The sequence below is a fragment of the Rhopilema esculentum genome, chromosome 19, assembly GCF_057945365.1.
Source record: "Rhopilema esculentum isolate cy_ngs chromosome 19, ASM5794536v1, whole genome shotgun sequence".
Taxonomy (NCBI): Eukaryota; Metazoa; Cnidaria; class Scyphozoa; order Rhizostomeae; family Rhizostomatidae; genus Rhopilema; species Rhopilema esculentum.
The window spans coordinates 1,677,255-1,696,478 of NC_142833.1; the positions used below are offsets into that span (position 1 = coordinate 1,677,255).

General features: G+C 36.4%; 2 protein-coding genes across 2 annotated transcripts; both read left to right on the forward strand.

The window, feature by feature from the left end:
• The first annotated feature begins 306 nt into the window (after positions 1-306).
• On the forward strand, positions 307-9,142 carry LOC135688221 (SUZ RNA-binding domain-containing). The gene is made up of 7 exons (XM_065204967.2): positions 307-424; positions 2,349-2,425; positions 3,139-3,202; positions 3,955-4,064; positions 5,527-5,577; positions 6,532-6,597; positions 7,089-9,142. The coding sequence occupies exons 1-7, from the start codon at positions 377-379 to the stop codon at positions 7,114-7,116; spliced, it is 444 nt and encodes a 147-aa protein (XP_065061039.1). The 5' UTR covers positions 307-376; the 3' UTR covers positions 7,117-9,142.
• A 138-nt stretch (positions 9,143-9,280) lies between these two features.
• On the forward strand, positions 9,281-17,418 carry LOC135688229 (galactose-3-O-sulfotransferase 2). The gene is made up of 4 exons (XM_065204978.2): positions 9,281-12,452; positions 14,840-15,067; positions 15,717-16,161; positions 16,756-17,418. Exons 1-4 carry the CDS (start codon positions 12,268-12,270, stop codon positions 17,350-17,352), a joined length of 1,455 nt encoding a protein of 484 aa, XP_065061050.2. The 5' UTR covers positions 9,281-12,267; the 3' UTR covers positions 17,353-17,418.
• Positions 17,419-19,224: the final 1,806 nt, after the last annotated feature.

Here is a 19,224-nt window from a genome sequence, read left to right on the forward strand (position 1 = left end):
AGGCAGATATAAACTTTCTCAAGCTCGCTTCTAATTTAATTGGTTTTTTTCTGTTACTTCGCTTTTATTTTTCATTTTAGAGAAAATCTTTATGGCATAAGAAAATCTGAGTGGCTGATCCCACACCAGGTAATTTAATTGGGACCAAAAATGTGTATTGCCAATAATTTAAAAAATTGTTCACTTTTTGTTAATATTTATGAATTTCGGTGAAAATGACAGTGGTGAAGTCATCATAAATATTGTTATAGTTGCTTAATAAACACAAAACTTTTTCATACCCATCTTTTCTGCATTGACCTCGTAGGAATTGGGACGCAGGCCGTAGCAGTTGCGTCATATCGAGAAAGAGGCTGGCAAGGTTAAAACTGGCAAAATGGACGACGACGTCTTGGACTCTTGGGAAGATGCTGCAGACACTGGGGTACGAATTATGGTTGCTTTTAAGACTTACGCTTGGGGAAAAGTTCCAACATTGATTTACTCACAGCTGCTACTTTAGACTGAGAGTTCGAGTGCTCTGCTAGCATATTTTTACAACATAAATCTCCATATTGGGTAGGCCAGGGCCAGCAAGACAGTGTTGTGTTGTCAAGTGAATTTAAAGTAGCCCATATGGTTACGGCATCAGCACCTTTGTTTCTATATGCATGTATTTTTTACTTCTTATAAGGTTTTCTTTGTGCTAAATATTGCAAATTTAGTATGAAACAAGGCAGTAAAATTATTCATGTTTGAGCTGTATATGGCTCTTACATGTTCTATCCAAGTTAAGAAAACTGGATTTTGGTCCTGTGCTGCTGTAAGCATTGTCATTTTTGAAATTTGAGCTGTGTGTAGGAGGAAGATGATATAAATATATATCTATATAATTCCTGTCATGCAATCACAATATTAAGGTTTTATATGGTTTCTGCTTCTGAAGTGATATGCAACTTTAAAATAACTTTTGAAGTTTTGAGATTTAGAATTGTGTGTTTTTCTGTACTGAGTTCTATGTACCAAGGTCAATTTCTAATCATTATTTTGTAATCATTCTCAATTTTGATAGAATTTAGGCTTGATGGAAAGAGGAAATTTAGGGAAAGATGGAATTTAGGCATGTTTGCAAAAATGGTAGAATTATATGATTTTCTGGAGGAATAATAAAGACATGTACTATGTACAGGCACACACCTACTGATTTGGAGGAGTGCGAGATATCACTTGCTCTCTTTTATTTTAGAGCAAAATTCTTCATATATGATTTACTTTGTTGGTTTTTGAGATGGGTTTGAATGTTTATCTTTTCTTGTTACAATTACTTCATGCCACTTCAAAAAGGCTCAACACCTTGTCAAGATTGTGGATTAGATAGAAAATTTTTATAATAATCATAGGACTAATTAACAGTGGAATTTTCTGGTAAAACAAGGTCTGGCCCCTTGGATTTTGCTGAACCCTGTACAAATTCCCTTGGTATAACCAATCCCGTATGTAACAAACTCTCATTATTATGAATCTAGTTGTAGGTCCCTTCGTCATAATTTTCCTCAATATGATGAACTTTTCTATAAATTTTCACCTTTATTTTGGTCTACTTATTCCCTGTGTATATTTATCACTATTTCTTGGGGAATTACATACATTGCCAAATATGCACTTCTTTTGACACTTAAAATGGAGAAAAGCTTTCTGCAAAAGTTAATGCCTTTTCAAGGTTTTATGGCATTTCTGTGAAGAAATCCAAACACAAATAACTATACCAGACATTTATATCTCCATATTTTAAGTAGAACATTGACTGTGATTTCAAAACATTCAAAACAGTAGAACATGTGAACAAGATTTAAAGCCTGGTTTATAGTTCTGAACTTATTAGCATATTGTGCTAAATTCTGCACAAGGGTAAGCTTTGAAGCATACGCCTGTTCATCTTGCATATGCCAAAAGCGTATGCACATCCATTTACTGCATTTGCATGCGGAAAGCTTGAAACAATTCCATATGCTTTTTCAGTTCATAGTTTCCAGGCATGCCATAAAGGAAGGTTCTTCCTGCCTTTCTACTTGAAAGAAGAAAAGATGAAAAATCTTGCTGGTATATTCAGCCTATTAATACTTTGTGAACCATTTGCGGGATTATGCCATCAATGTAATTAGTTATGTATAGAATTCAGCGAAATAAATTTGATCAAGATTATCATTGTCATCATTGTTGTGTTGGCAATTTATGCATAGATCTAATATGATTAACCATAAATTTTTTTTTGTGATAAAATGTCGCATGCCACCACACGTCTGGATATTTTCAGGCGTGCAGTAGTTATTATGTCTTAATGAGATTGTTTCTTCATGTTTATATGCTAGGAGCTTGAAAAACGTATGGAGCAAAGAGAAAAAGAGCTTCGTGTCAAAGAAGAAGTCGAAAAGAATCAAGAATTAAAGTATTGTTTGTCTAAATATGTTTTTAATGTTTTTATTCATGTTCATTCTTGATAATTGACAATTTTGGTGAATGTCAATATTTAATTATACAATTTACAACAATGCTTTAAATATATTTTTGGTATTTTAATAAAAGAGGATTCTCAATAAAGGATCCTTAAAAGGGGATTCTTTGATAAAATTAAATTAGATTAACTTAGATTTTTTAGTTAAGTTTTACTGACAGATACACAATTTATTTATCAATATGATGCTAAATGATTGACTTAGAAACAAATTGGTATAGAAAAAATATGGAATCACATAGTAACCAAAGTATTATGAATTCTGATGAAAGCCACATAATAGATTGCTTTGCTGGAAATTAACTGTGGTTTTGACTTTTTGACTATTACTCAATATTTGACTATGACTATTAAATTGTTTCATCTTAATTTTTCCAAAAAGTTCTATATTTTAGAAAATCTATTGCCAGTGGAATGTTTTAGGAAACAGAAAACTGGTTGCATTGAATGATGATCTTTCCATGCAGCATACCCTGTTGCTATTCATTTTCTTACACTTGCACACTGAAATTTCTCAGTTCTTCTTCCAATTTCGCTTATCCATTATTCATTTCATTAGGGTTTGGGATAAAATATATTTTGTAAACAAGTAACTTATTATAAATAGTTAAAAGTATTTAATTTCTTTATCAAATTTTATTTGCTAGGGGGCTAGCTGTTGGAGCATTAGCACCTGCAGAAGAACTAGGGAGGTCAGAATATGTGCCTCAGGTATAATTGATTTTCAGGCTCTTAAGTCCGTTTATTTGTTTACTTCCCATGTAGCCAATATGTTACGCTGTTCAGCTGGCAAACTCTGCAACCCATTTTGTATTTTAAGACAAAATCCAAAGATTGAAATCTTAGGCCAGCCTTGAAAACTTAGTTAATAAAAATATTTAGATGATTAAAGATATTTTCCAAGTTGAAAAATTGCATTTTTATGAGAAAAGTAAAGGTTGTATTCATCAAAATATTTTGTAAGAATTTATAAATCAGGTGCTACATTAGAAGTATGAATTATCTTACTGGACTAGCACTTTGTAAGTTCACTTAAGAAACGTATGAAGCATGAACTATAGAGGCTAGATCCTTTTTGGCCTTAACTTATCACACAAACGACATTAAAAGTGTGTTTTCTTCATAATGCACAAGCTGCATTGATGTTGAATATATAACATTATAATGATATCACATTAAATGGTGTAACATGAAATAGTGAATAATTTTGGTATGTGGTGCTTTGTTTGAATGATTAAGCTGTGGACATCATATAAACTTACTGTTCTATAGGGATAATCATGTCTCAGTCCAACTAACTGTTTGAAATCACTTTTTGAAATTTTTAGCTTTGAGGAGTCTGATAGTATCTAAAATGCCAACTGATTTGGTCATGATAGATATGCCATCATCCATTTGTTTGTGCAAATTTTGACTTTTAATGTTTACTATAGTACCTATTTATCCATTATCATATTTGGCAGATAAGAATCTTAAAACGTGAGAATGGCCCAACCCTGCAGAACGTCAAACAAGTAGACAAGAAACCTTTAAAGACTTTGGCTGAAAAAGAAGCTGAATATGCTGCAGCAAGGTTGGTTTTCTGCCTCAGCTTCTCCAAGCCCAATTTCATTTTTGACTCTATGCGAAGCTTGTTGTTCAAAGTTTATGTTACTTGTTGTAGATGAAAAGGCATTGCTCTGAAATATGATGTTTATTACCCAATGTTAATAAACAATCCTTGCCAATTAACTGCAATCCTTGCCAAAAAAAATATTTTTGAACACTCAAAGAAAATTTCAACAGTTTAAAAGTTTTTGCCAATACCCCCTTATAACGATGTTTCAAAATTTACATACAATTCCCTGTTATAATCAAACTGGTTTAGTAATCAGCTTTATAGGGGGAGGGGGGGACTTTGGAAGCAGATTGATATCTGAAGAAGGTAGTTCAGTCGTGGTTTCATTAGTTTAGGTCAATATTCATGTGCTCCAACTATTTTTAGCAAGGATTCCTCCCCTATAGTAAAGTTCCTTGATGTCACTGTTTTCGAGGCCTCTCTTAACTCATAACAAATTTAAATGAAGGTGTTCTTGCAGATTCACCCATGTGAATTGACATTGTGCTTGGGTTTGTGTCAATAATTTTCACGTTGCCATTTTATTGTGTGGAAATCAGTATTTCTATGAATTACTGTTATTTTTTATAACAGCCAAATAATTTTGTAGAGGATCAATGCTCTTATTTTCCATATTGTTTGAGTTATGCTGTTCCTATTTCAACATTGAATTTTCTATAACTACATGCTATAAATTGTTTTGAAGTCCACTAACTAACAGTTCTGCCTGGAATTTGCCTTTACACGGTTTTTTAGCTGGCAAAATCTGCTTTGTTTTGTTAACACGTGGACATTTTCAAATAAACATTGTTTTTAACCCGATTTTCCATCTGAGGCGGGGCTTGTTTTTACGCTGCTCTTATATTTTGGCAAAACGAGCCTCAATGTTCTTATAAACTGGGCTCGTGTAAAAAATGTGCTGTCTCCTCTCTTGTTTTCCAGCTGCAGGTTTATTGATCTGACCTCCTATTTTTTTGCGAGATTATTTCAGCAGTGGGAGTATCACAGAGGCGGGTTCGACATGTCTCGAGGCTAGATTAACTTTTCAAAGTATAGAAAAAAGGCGGAGTCTAAAGAGAGTACTTTGATGGCTCGAAAAGTGCTAGAGATTGAGCAAGATAAAGATGATGACGAAGATGTGGAATTTCAGGGGGAAAGGGTTGATAATGAGGACATTCAAATGTTATTAAAAGTATTTTCGGTTTCTCTTGTATCTTACTTAAAACTAGGAAAAGATGTTTTATTTTTAATAGATCTTGTAAAAAGAGGCAGGAATAGTAGAGAGGGCAGGAATACAAGGGAGAATTCAGTATTTAATAATGACAAAAAATACCTGGTTTTAATTTATTTTCAGCGATTTTTTTCCATTTTATAAAATTGAATTATTTCTCAGTATGAAAAATCTTTTTGCCCATTAATGCTCTTTCTTGTTTTAAAGGGCACGAATTTTAGGCTCCTACAGCAACGCACCTCCAGAGCAGGAAACAAAGTATGTATAAGTTGCTATGAAGTTAATGGAATTATGAATTACATGTAAAATCAGAAAGGAATTATTTAAAAAGTTGACGCAGACATGGAGAGGTGTTATTTAATTGGAAATATTTTAGAATTTAAGCTGATTCTGGTTACCCAATAAATGTTTACACACTATTTACAATTTCAGCGTGCAGCTTTTCAAGGAATAGGTTGAGTTTTCATAGAGTCAACCCTATCTTACATTTCATCAAACGTCCATGACTTGCTTGCTGTGTGTGCTATACAAGAGTTTTTGCCCCCGTGTCTGCCTCATCTATTTGTCTATACCAATGTTAATTTTTGTATTTGTTCCATGGAGCAATTCAATCCCGGGGTGGATTGAAGACCGTGGCAAGAATTTCATTCAATTTTCAGCTAACCGTGGTGCAACTGACGAAGCGTTGGTTTCCACGATGGCAGTGGTGGGTGGGTGGGTGGGTGGCGGGTTTAGGTACTGAAGGAGAACACGTCCCCTAGTTCTCTGCAGGATCGATTTTGTAGTTCGTCTCAATTCGATGGGAAAATGTTTATGGATTGGATTTTCAAACTACCCTTGCGAAACCAAATGTCAGCTTCGGGTGTTCCCTTTTAGTAATATTGGCCTAAAAATTATTTTTGTTTTCAATGCGTTCGTTTATTTCTCAAGCCATGGTCTCCATATAAGAAGAACAATTTGGCTTGTGGGACATAACAGGCATTTGTAGCGCAATAGACCAGTGGGTTTCCTCATTAATAGTACATGTGACCCATTGCCATTTGGTAGTCGATGATAAGTCATTATGTTTAAACTTCAGTATCGATGATATATAACTTGACTTGATATCTAGCTTTTTTACATTGTGTTTTTGAGTAAGCCAATAAACAATGCTTCGTTTTTATTTTAAAAAGATAGAACAGTTCTCCGTTTTAATAGAATTCATTTTCTCAGGAGAGTGATCCTGACAAATGATACATCGGTAGCTGGTGGAGGAAATAAAACATTTAACTATGACGAGTAAGTTATAATATTATTTTGCCCATGTCAGATATTTGGTGTTTTTGATGGTTTATTCAGGAACTTCAAGTTTTTTTCGTGCAGGGTGCGTGCCTCAACATTGCATTTGGTTTTTATTTAAGAACGCTGGTTTCATCAGTTCTTTCGTCTTGCATTTTGTATTGATGTGTTGTAAGTCTTTTTATTATAGAGTTCGACACAGCCCCTATAAAACAGTCTTTTCAATTGATGGGCCTACCGTGTATAGGTAATAAAAAATGAATGAATGAACGAACGAACGAACGAACGAACGAACGAACGAACGAACGAACGAACGAACGAACGAACGAACGAACGAACGAACGAACGAACGAACGAACGAACGAACGAACGAACGAACGAACGAACGAACGAACGAACAAACGAACGAACGAACGAACGAACGAACGAACGAATGAATGAATGTATAAATGAATAAATGAAATCTATAACGGGCTGTTTATTTTCTCTAGATTCCCTGGAGACGAATACAAGAGGTAGTCAATCAACGAGGTATTAGAGAGAAATCTATTTTGTTTTTCAAATGGCATTTTTTATAGTTTGGGTCGTTCAAGGTTTCTTACCAGTTTTTAAGGTATTCGACTTGATTATGAAATAGACGATACTCTAGTCGTTACGAAACAAAGGCATACATCGCATCATGCTGGTAGGCCTTGTTTTATAAAGAGTAGAACTGTTTCGCTTTTATCGCGTTTTCATTCTGACCGGGGTTTGCCGCTGCTGTTCATATCAAGCTGAAATTACCAAACCCATATGTTGCGTTTTGTCGTAACTGTAGCGAAACGATGATTTCAATGCCATTAGAAGACACGCAAGTATGATACGCAGTGCTGAAAGACCAACACCAGGATACGCTACGGTGGACGCTCGACGAACTGGTTTCTTACGAGTGCTTTCGACAAAAGGGAGGATCAAAATGCCCATAGCTATCAGGTATTGCCTTTCAAGTTCCAAGACTGTCAACATCGGGAATTAGCTACCTGTATTCCTGGTCTGAAGGATGCATACAGTATGAAAGCAAATTGGAAGAAGTACTCCATGTTATCAGTCTCTATGATTGTGGATATTGCCAGGAGCAAAACTCTAAATGATCGATCGCCATTTCTAACAACGGTGCCATAAAGCTGGAAGACCCACAGAAAATATGCATATTTATAAAACTAAAACTGTTTGTATATTAAAGCGAGATGTAATCAGGTATTGGGGTTTAAATTTTCATTTGAGGAGAGAGCGGCCAAATTAAAATGGCAGATAAGAGGGCCATTTCAAAAGCAGGTATTTTTGTTGAATTCTGTGCAGACGGGTAACAAGTAATCATGCAGTTACCTCTAAACGAATCCTGATTGTAAATTTAATGCATTTTAAATTTTGTGGCAATCTGCAACGCTAAATTTGTGCTAGGGATAGCATTTGGAAATATGCTGAATTTCGTAGCGTTGTTGAAATTTAATCTACCGGACCTGTATTTTTACGTATTTATAACCCCGGAAAAGTCTTTTATTGTCTGCAGCAACCACAAGAGGTTCCTGGGCTATTGTTGGAATATGATAAATACTGTGTAAACGTATTTGCAACTCGTTTTTTGGATCTGTTACCAATTGCTGTGTTTTTCGTGTTGAAGTTCGTAAACAAGGTTGACGTTTAGTTGAAACATCGATAAAAACAATTTCATCATGGGTTGTTTGATAAATTTAGTATTTTATGAAAATGAATTTTCTTGGAATGTTAAAACACCATTTGATAGTTCATAGTAGAATGGTTGTTTCATGTAGATATTACGAGTAAGCATTTCTTTCGGCTATTTCCTCTTGATGGCGCTTTGGAATTGCAACTCGGTTAGAGTTTACAATACAATAAAAATTGCGCAATCTAATTCAATGCTTTTAAACATCTCAGAGAAAGTTCATTAGCCCCGAAAGGTTGTTGCTTCATCATTCCGACAGTTCGTGGATAGAGTGCTCTGCAAAATGATCAAAGCTTTTCCTAAGATTAATTTTAACATTGCAGATTTCATAGAAATTATCCTCGTATGAGAATCATTTGCTTAGTTCAAAAGGAAGACCATATCAGCTTGTCTCGAATAGGCTTCTTTACCCCAAATTTGATTATTTCTGTAATTATTATTTATATTTATTTCCTCTCTTTGTTCGACAAAACTCTGTAAAAAGTTTTTCATGGGAGATTAAGTTTATCTGCACTAAGGTGATATCTGTTTGGTCTGTATACATACAAACACCCTTGATGAAATTATAATATCGCTTGACACTTTTGAAGGGTGAAAATTTTCAGACATTTGAAAGATTTTGTATTTAACAACAAAGTTAAAAGTTATTTGATAAATAAAGAGTACTGTGACGTTAAAATATAACATGTTACACAAGTAATGTTGTATTTGTTTAAAGCATGTCAATGTTGATATTGCAATTTACATAGAATTTTTTGAATTCGGTTTTTCAGCTACATTTGTCTGCAAGAATATTGCTTTATTGATAAGCTTTGTACTTGGTTTCGTTTCATTTCAATCTGTGTTCAATCTACCCGTTATAAAAATAAACTCAATGACCCTTTTGCATCATCCCATCGTCAACGATGTCCGGTCATGTTCGTCCACATATGGATACATGACTCTTTACTGTTGAAGCTATACAGGTATTGCTATCTCTCTATAACCTACTTGTTTCGCTATTTATGTCTCGCGTTATGCCGTAGCCGTTTTCTCACTGCCTTATCCGTTCGATCCTCTGTAATAATACTGCATGATTAAGGCAGATAAGATATTATTACAGAAACCACCTGTAAATGCAGCCCTAGTAAACGGTATTTTCATCATTATAGCCATGCACACTGTGTACGGCAGACCTTCTGAATCGCTGTCCATCCTATAGTGCCCAGCTTCTATATCAAATTGAATGCGAGCAAAATGACACTGTTTGCAGTTCTCGTTAATAGAACCACGTTTTTCCAGCAAGCCTAACTCAAATTGAAGCTAAGATTCGGCATAAAAAATACTCATCATTAAATTCTTCGTTTAGTTCAAACCAACTCTCAAGCTACCGCAGAGCTTTCTAGCTTTATTTTAATCATTTTGTTTTTCAAGTCAGGTCTTTGGTGGTCAAACGGATAGCTTCTTTTCACACAAGGCCAATCACCTTGAACTCTTCCAAACAGTGAAATGTACAATTACTTTTCTTGCTCTTGCACCAGTGTAGCAATGTGGTATTGGTCGTGTATTACAAAACTCAAAGATAACATATCAATCTCAGGCAGCCTTTCCACTAGCCCGGGTTAAAACTAAAACGGGTTCAAAGTTATCCGTTTCTGCGTCGCGTTCCCACTAACCCACTTGAAAAACGGATAAGTTTGAAAACAGGTCTCAGAGTGGGTCAGTTTTTACCCGGATATCTTTTGACCCATCTGCGAGTTAATGGAAACGCCGAAACCCGGATAACTTCTGACCCACGTGCAACAACAGCAACGTGTAAGAATTGAGATGGCGCCGGAAATAAAAAAAACAAAATCTTCGATGTCGACCTACAACGATGGAAATTGAAGGATTACTCTGAATTCTCTTTCAACTTTTCACCCCGAATACATTTTAACCCGGCTTAGTGGGAACGATCAAAAACGGATTAAAAAGGGGTCGAAGAAAAATGCCGTTTCCATTGACTCACTTTGAAAACGGATAACTTTTAACCCGGTTTCTTTTAACCCAGGCTAGTGGAAAGGCTGCCTTAGAAGTTACTTATAGTTGCGACGGGATCACCATCCATTGAAACGATCTTGCATGAATTCGTACGCCATTGCGTTAGGTATCGTTAGGCTGTAGGATAGGTAATAAACACGTATTATAGGAATGTGTTTTTGTATTCTGATGTCTAGGTCATTTTCGTTGGTGAGACGGGTTGGATCAGAATATGATCAGAATATGATTTGGGTTTCTGTCATGACTTTTATGAATAATATTGTTTGTCAAGTTCATTAATAATTGCTATTAACATTAGATATTGCCAGATCTTCGGTAATTACAAGAATAGTTTCTACTTTTAACTGAGTCAAATCTTACTAAATGAAATATTGCTGTTTTTTCAGCCAAAAATCTAGTTATGGAGCCTTGCCTTTCATTGCAAAACCTTCGCCGGTCGTGTAATTCATTTAGCATACGTCTTGTACCCTTGTGCCATGCCTGTCCCACTAGCTCTCAGACTGCTGCGCAAAAGGCTTTGGAGTCAGATAGAGAGCATTACAAATATTGCTCTTCACAGAATGCGATGTATTTTCAGGTAGTAATGCTTATCTGCCTCAAATTCAGAACAGGCCTAATGACCGTGGAAGCTTTTTTCAATTTTTATTTCGGTTTTGCGTTTTATTGAGTTCAAATACTTTTAGTAGGGTAGCAGGCGGCTCTACATGGTCTCTTGCTCTTTTAATGTCTAGCGATGGTTTCATGTTATAAAATTATATTCATGGCTATGACGTTTCCATCTTTGTGGCGTTAAAGATCGTCCCAAATTTGACTTCAGACACTACACACATGAGCACTTTGCTTTTGGTGCTGTACACTGATCTGAAAAAAAGACTGGATCGAACAACCTATTGTTCTCCTACATCAGCACGATGAAGCTGATTGAGCCTTTCCATCTTGAGAACTCTCGCGCCTAAAGCTTTGGGCTGCCATTTGTTGAAACGGTGCACACACAGTAAATTCGAAAATATTCTAAGATCGAAAAGGCCTAGGAAAATAAGTGAACAGTGAATTCTTCGTTACATAAGCTTAGTACTATGGCAAAAATGTTTAACGTCACTTGCGAATGATGCTTGTGCTCATTCGCAAGTTTTTGTTTCAACGGTTACTTTAAATTTTGCTATGAAAAAGCAAGTGGAACTGAAACCAACATGGTTGCTCTCTAGTCTCTAGTCTCATACAACATAACGAGGTCTCAAGATGGACGCTGCAATGTGGAATCAACGCTGGGCTGGAGAAGCTCGATCCAGTCTTTTTTTAGACCAGTGGTGCTGTAGCACCCAAGACCGGTTGCTGTAGCAACGCCTCAATTCCAAGCAGACTTGAGCGAAAGACCTAAACGTGAAAAAGCTTGATAGCTGCTTTGTTGATTTTCAATTTTTTTTTAATTATTCTGCTGTCAAATGAAAACCCTGCAACACGGATATAAAGTAAAGTAGGCCTGTGTCTGCGACTGAAGATGGTTGTTTGTGATTATCACCGCTTCTGAGTGGACATGCCAATATGTTACTTGGTTTGTCTGCTACTTGCTTGAAACAATGCATGGGTTACCGTTCACATTTACAAAAGATAATACGAAATGCCAGTGAGCAGGTTACATGCTTAGCGTACAGACAGAATTGACCGATGCGAATCAAAGATCAGTGAGCACCAGTATTTTTATGAATAATGAATAAGGCCTAGGCCCGTGAATCGAAAGCAGCTATCGGGTGACTGATGTTGATTCCTCGGCAAAATTTACTGCTCAAATGCAGCCTATGTGCTATGTATATTGTCTGTAATATAAACGCGATACAAGGTGTGTGAATTATTGTCAGATATGAGACACTTCTGCGCTGTTTTTCGACCATGAGGCATGCTCTTCTCAATATTTTTAACTTGCCTAGGCCATGCTAGGCCGGAGATTTTCTATCAGAAGATTGTTTCATTCGATTACGCTTGGATTTTTCTTCGTTCTGGTTATGTGCTACTCAAAGTGGGACTTCATACAAGATAGTTTTCGTCCTGATTTGTTACGAGTCGAGAGAAGCCTTGAAAACGATGACATCGACGAATTTGGTTATGATTTTACAAGGTAGGTTATGACTGGTTTATAATTGTCATATTTCAGAAGAATGTCTATACGTATATAACTGCGTCTAAAACAGGTTTGTTTGATGAAGCCCAGTAGAGAATACAAATTGCAACATGAGGCGTGCTTATAAAATAGTATTGCTAAGGGACAAAGCAAAGAAATTAGGAATATTTTATAGATTGATGCTGCTGTTTGATATATTAATCTTTAGAAGGTAATTCCTTTTCACGGTTCCACCGTATGCTTCGGATACTAATTTGTTTGTTAATTCAATTACCCAGTTTATTTTTTTCTTAGATAGAAGCTCTTTGATAGATCTTTAATTTAAACAAAGCATTTTGCAATCGACGGAGGGTTGGTATTAGTCGAAAGTATATTATCTTTCGCAAGACAGAAAACCAGCTCTCATATTAGTTGATATCTTTCAAAGGCATATGTCGCATTAGCTGTTGGCTAATAAAACAAAAGCGTTTAGAGTGGAATTCCTTTTTTTCGTTGCTTTTCATTTCTTCTTCTTGAAATTTTACTGCCGTGAAAATTCACCCTCGATTCCATGCTATGTACTAAACAAGAAAGATAATAGTATTGCGTTAGCCAATCATGTTCACGACACATGCCCTTTAAGAACGAACTGGGTCACTTGAATGATTACACATGTTGGGATAAATACAAGTTTGCCTACATGCGCCATTTTGGATGATTGAAAATGCGTTAAATGACAAATCAATGCATTTCCATATGGGTATTACCAAGCAGGGACAAAATAATAATGATAATAATAATGAAACATTTTTATTTTATATTCTTCTACTTACAACAGTAACCTCACTTTACAGGTAGTTACTATCGGCTAGCCTGGTGACAAATCTGCTAATTTTATAAAAGTTATAACATATAATTAAAATCATATGAGTGCAAATAATAATAATAATAATGATAATAATAATAATAACAACAACATACCCGAGAAATGCATTTTTAAAAGCGGGACAATTTTAAGAGCGGGGCAATTATGTGTTCTCACCGCTTGATTATCCAGAAGCAGTGATCCAAAGACTATAAAAGTCATATACCTAAATCCGAACATTAAGCAAATTAACAAAGAAGGGAGCATCAACCCCCCCTCTTCCCTCAGTATAAATCAGAATGCAATGAAACACCGTACACTCAATCCTGTTTCTCGTGCTTCTCAGCATACCGGAAACTTTTTGGAAAATTGTTGAAATTTGCTAAAACAACCCCTGAGAGAAGCAAACATTTTTAAACATACTTGAGCTTTTCGTTTGATAGTCTTCAGAGTATAGAACATCACAACATGGATCAAAATAGGCCAGCCAAAAACCAAGTACATGACTGTAAAGGTAACTCAACGTTGAACACTCAGTTCTTGAACACTCTGAATAGTGTCAGACGAGAAGCTAAAGTATGTTTCAGAATGTTCGCCTTTTCTCGTAGCCATTTTTAACTTCTATAATGGTGCCCCTTTTGGTAATTGTGGACAGGTTTCAAAAGTTTTTGTCGTTGACAGCTGTGATGAAAGTAAGGTATAGGCTATACAATTTCCATTTTAAATTGATTAGGCCTTTATATTGATCACGAGTAGTAGCAAGATCCGGCAAACATCTCGCTATATCGAACTAAAATCCTTGTCCATTGATATGCCCTTTTTATGTAAGGATTCGTCGGTATTTAAAACCCCCGCTATCTCGAACTCTTCTCTTAGTCTCTACAGAATTCTTATTAGCAGGTTTTCACTATATTTTGTATGCAAGGATACTTGCCCAAACCAGGTAAAATGACGTCACAGCTGTTTCTGTTTCTCTTTCAGCTTCGCAACTTTCAAAATTTTAGAAAACAGTTTATGCTAAAGTATGTTAGAAAAGAGTTGACATGTTTGTAAGAAATATCATTTTGAAGCATTGCTAAATTTTACATCTGGATTGTTTTTTAAATGTGCGACGTGAACAATTTTTCTATGTTCTTGTTACAAACAGGGGTCGTCGCTTTTGTCTAAAAATGGGTTGCCGTGATCCTATTTGCTGGCAAAGTGGATAGGCCATCCTTTGTTTGCCACTATATTGGAAAACTTGCCTATGAAGCCCCCTAAATGGCAAAAACGTCTCGTTTTTACGATGAAATTTTCTTCCAAGGGGTTTAACACCCCCGTAGCGACGGCCCAGGTCACAAACTGTACATTCCCAATAACTATTTTACCACTATAGGCCGTAGTAACTGTACTATCCCCGAAGTAGAATCCATTTGTAATTTTCGTTTGACTGCATCATAACGTGACCTGCATCACAGACATCTACTTTCACGTTCACTGTCTTGAGCACAAGCTTTTCAAATGATTGTTCTACTCTTATTAAGAATGCATTTCGTTTCAGTGTTTCGGAGAATCTTTCAAGTACGGTAGAGGATATTGTGGAAGGATCGTCATTTAGTGGGTTTGATAAAGGACTCATCCGTCTGAAAAAGACGAGGAAAAACACGCTTCCGAAAATGCCAGTGTTTGATTATGGCAGAGATAGAGATGTTGATGTCGAGGGTGTAGAAGATTACGTCATGTGGCACGAGAACTTCAAAACGGATACTCCTCTTCCTGTGATACCAAGGTAAAAGTCTTATTAGCTTTGCTGTATGTACCCTGTTTGCACTATAGAAAAATCTACCCATGTACAAACTGGCAGCCGTGTTTCTCACTGCATTAAATCAAAGGAGCAGTATAAAATTGTTTGAAGATCGAATCATGGTTTCTTTCAGTCGCGCATGTGCAGTGTCAAATGTAGGAAAAATTCAGCGTCTGTACGCATGCGTAAAATGAAGTATCAATTACCAAACCCCTCCCAGTAACGTTTTGAAGTATGAAAGCACAACCCATTTTGCTGATCAAAACTCTAAAGCAGTCTGTTTGTAGAGAGTTCCCCAGGCTTCTTTGCTCGCACCATTCCTTATTATTGTATATCTGCCTGCTACTAAATCAGTGCTGATGTCGATAGAATTTCGGTTTTGCATAAGTATTTATAAACTCTACTAGCTGAAAGAAACTTTCGAAAATGCTTCAAGGAGCAAGATAACTTCTTATCCAAGGATTTAAACCAAACTCAGAAACTTTGAGACAAAGCAAAAGCAAATCTTATAATTTCTTTGCAAATCCTGAAAAGTTCTTGAATGTACGATTGATGCTCTAACAATGATTTGGCTATAACCAATCCATCAAAAGGTGCTCCGAAAAGCCCAAAACTTTTGCTGTTTATCTTCTAGGCAGCAGAAATGCAGCAAGCCAAGCTTGAACATAGCTTTCCTGAAGACCCACTTTACCGGAAGTGACGTCTTGACAAACATCTTCAACCGGCTTGGTGATCTTCGAGATTTGAATATGGCGTTGCCTAGTGACGGACTTTCAACATTCTACTGGCCTATGCGATTCCAGTGGAAGTACATCGACATAACTCTTTTGAATGGTTCTCTGCCGAACATAATATGTAATCATGCAAGGTATAATGGTGACGTCATGGATAATATAATGACACCTGGAAGTGTATACGTCACAATTCTGCGAAATCCCGCCACCCAGCTGGAAACAACTTTCCACAATTTGAGATTCGCAGATCTTCTTGGCATTGAGAATGTCGAAGATAAAGTTGAAACTTTTATTTCTAATCCGAAAGTTTACATACAAAATGTTATTAAACAGAGAAAATTTAAGGTAAGTATCGTTTCTTCATTTTCACCACAAAAAGAGGTCCGTGTCACTTGAACAAGCTGGTATCCCCAACAACAAGTTGAACAATTCCCAGACTCGAAATTCCCCAACCTGTTATTTTCAGAAGAAATCGATCAATGACATAGGAATGATAGAATTATTAGGGACTTTATTGTTTGAAAACAACAGAAATAAAAGAGATGTTCATGGGAAGCAAAGAATTCTTCATAGTTTTTTGGGGGGCGGAAGGGGTACGAACATTTCAAATGATTGACAGTAATACTTATGGCCTTGGTTTTCATAACATATTACAGAGTTTTTAGTCCGGACTAATTGCCTGCTCCAGGTTCCATGATAATGTTCATGACCCTGATTTAAACTGCCTTGATTAGAATTTCTAAGCAAAAATAGTGTGTTTTATGGCCTATAATCTGTAGAAAAATATTGCCCTCTTGCCTCCATGCCCAACCTTTAAGTGATCGTTTGCTATACTATGTTGCTTTCAATAACTTGTCACGAGTAAAATAATTTTTTGGAGTGGGTGTCACTATCCTGATATGATATGATATAACTGATATGAATTAATTTTTCTCCTAGGACTCACTGAACCTGATTAAGAACGGGATGTTCTTTGATTTGGGCTTAAGCACGACAGAATACCACAAAAAAGACGTTATTAGATCCACTATTTGGGAACTATATGAGAAGTTTAGTTTAGTTTTGATATATGAATATTTGGACGAGTCATTGGTTCTGATGCGTAGAAGATTTTGTTTGGAATTAGACGATATTTTGTACCTCAAAATGCATCACACTAACCAAAATGCAAATAACAGAGAAAAGTTTTCGCCGGAATTAATCGAATTAATACGCACATGGAATTCAGCCGACATGGAACTTTATACCTTTTTCAACAACACTTTGTGGAAGGAGATATCTTATGAAGGCGACAGCTTCTGGGAAGAGCTTAGAGAGTACAGGATGAAGCTTCGAGAAATGGAAATCGACTGTTTAGGTGAAGAGTCATCTATAACTGGAAGCGGCCTAAGCCAAAATCTGATGATGGAGCAAGCGGTTAGGATAAATCCGAATGTATCTGATACGAACTTGTATCTTTGTAAAAAATTAATCATGTCCGAGGTAGAATATTTAGATTATTTTCGAAGGAAGGAGTTGTTGTCTAGAAAGCGATAATCACCATGAAAATTCCAATTTGTTTTGTAGCAAAGTTCTTATAATTGTTTTAGAAAATGTGGCGTACTCCTGTCTCGTTCAATGCGCTTTCCTAGGTCAGTCTTTTAAGAATGTGGCGGTCACTAGTATGGCGCAGACGCGGAGGAGGATGAGATGTGGGGGACAAGCGGCCTTTTTTACCCTCTGATAGAAAGGACAAGAGGGGCCAAAATGCCCCCCTCATAAACGTGCCCTTGACATTGGCATTTACTATCATCATAGAAATTTATTTTGAAATTTTGACCGCCCTTTTCAATAAATTTTCCTGTTAATTAATTCACCACTACATTTTAAGGAATTGGCGTTGATTAAATCGTGAAATGACTGCAACACTTTCTTTGTTTCCTCGTTTTTCACTCCTAATCTAAGCATAATTCGCATTGCACTACTACGGCGCATCGCCATTTTGTCATCTCCCCCCATTGAAAGCTTGCCAAATGCGAGGCAGGGCTGTATAAGAGGGGGGCTCAGGGGGCTCAGTCCCCCTCCTCTTTTTTCTGGGTAATTCTAGAATATCATGGCTAATTTCTGTCAGGATCGAATCTTTGGTATTACTTTTTGACATTTGTATTCATGTTTGACCTCTTGATAACTCAATAAACGCTATAAAATGAAAACTCAATAAACGCAATATTTTTGCTACTTTGAATTCTTATTTTTGAGATTTTTCCGCTCAAGTAACAGGTAGACATTGTTAGATGATTTAACTCTAGAAAATATGGAAAGGTAAAAAAAATTGATATTGTCACCACCATCCACCACCATATTGTCCCCCCAATAGTATCTCAATAGTAAATCAATATTTCAGGTAAAATCGGCTCGGTGGAAGAAATGCTTTAGGTATTTCAGAGACCTTCATGTCATAAAATCAATGAAGGATCAAGCAAAGGTAGTTGCTTCGTTGGTTAAATATGATATTCCTTGATATGGATGAAGAATGATTTGAAGATTTCTTGTTGGCACTTAATCGAAGAATCCAGGCCCTCTTTAGGTAAAATTGTGTCTTGTATCCATCTCCCCTAAAGTTTCTCGTTAGAAGCGTCAACTGCAATTCACTATGAGCTCCAGATTTTTTTAACATTCAAAAGGCATGCTAAGATGGAAAAAGGGATCTAAATCGACAACCAGTGCTGCTTGTTACCTAGCTTTAGAAGTAACTGACAATATGGTTGTTCTCAAGACCACGGCGAAATTGTACCAGTTGTTTTTATCTGCTGTTTAATTTGTTTGCAAATAATATTTTCAATAGGATTAGGAGGATTGCTTTAGTGAAATGTGCTTGAAAAAATGCATTTTCCAGGGAACTGGAAGCATCAAAATTCGAAAATTCTCTGGCCCTTCGGCGGCAACCGGTGCCGCCTCGGGTAGTAACTATATCCTTTGCCCGTTCCGATATAGAGATTTAACAAAACTATTAGGAAAATTCCGTTATTATCAAATTAAAATGAAAGTTGCGAATTGTATGCAGAGTTATATTGACAAAATGCATTGCAGTGGTTTGTGACAGAAACTAAAGAATTTCAGGCAAAAAAATTTTAATGAGGTAAATTTGTAGTCCAACCCCCCCCCCCCCCCAACAAGGCTTGCCTCGCGACGGCCCTGCTGCTCTCCTCCATTAAATGTTTGTCAGCCTATCATTCATAAAAGCCATTAGAAAAAGATTCCCGTGGAACCTCTGAAAAGCAGGTTTTACACACTTGAGCTCATTGTAGGCAGAAACATTCAAATCCGCCAACGGCGATAAGTTATGAAATTCTTCTATAAACTATTCGACTACAAAAAACAACGTGTTCGATTGAATAATGGCAAGACCCCTACGACCACGACCAGGCT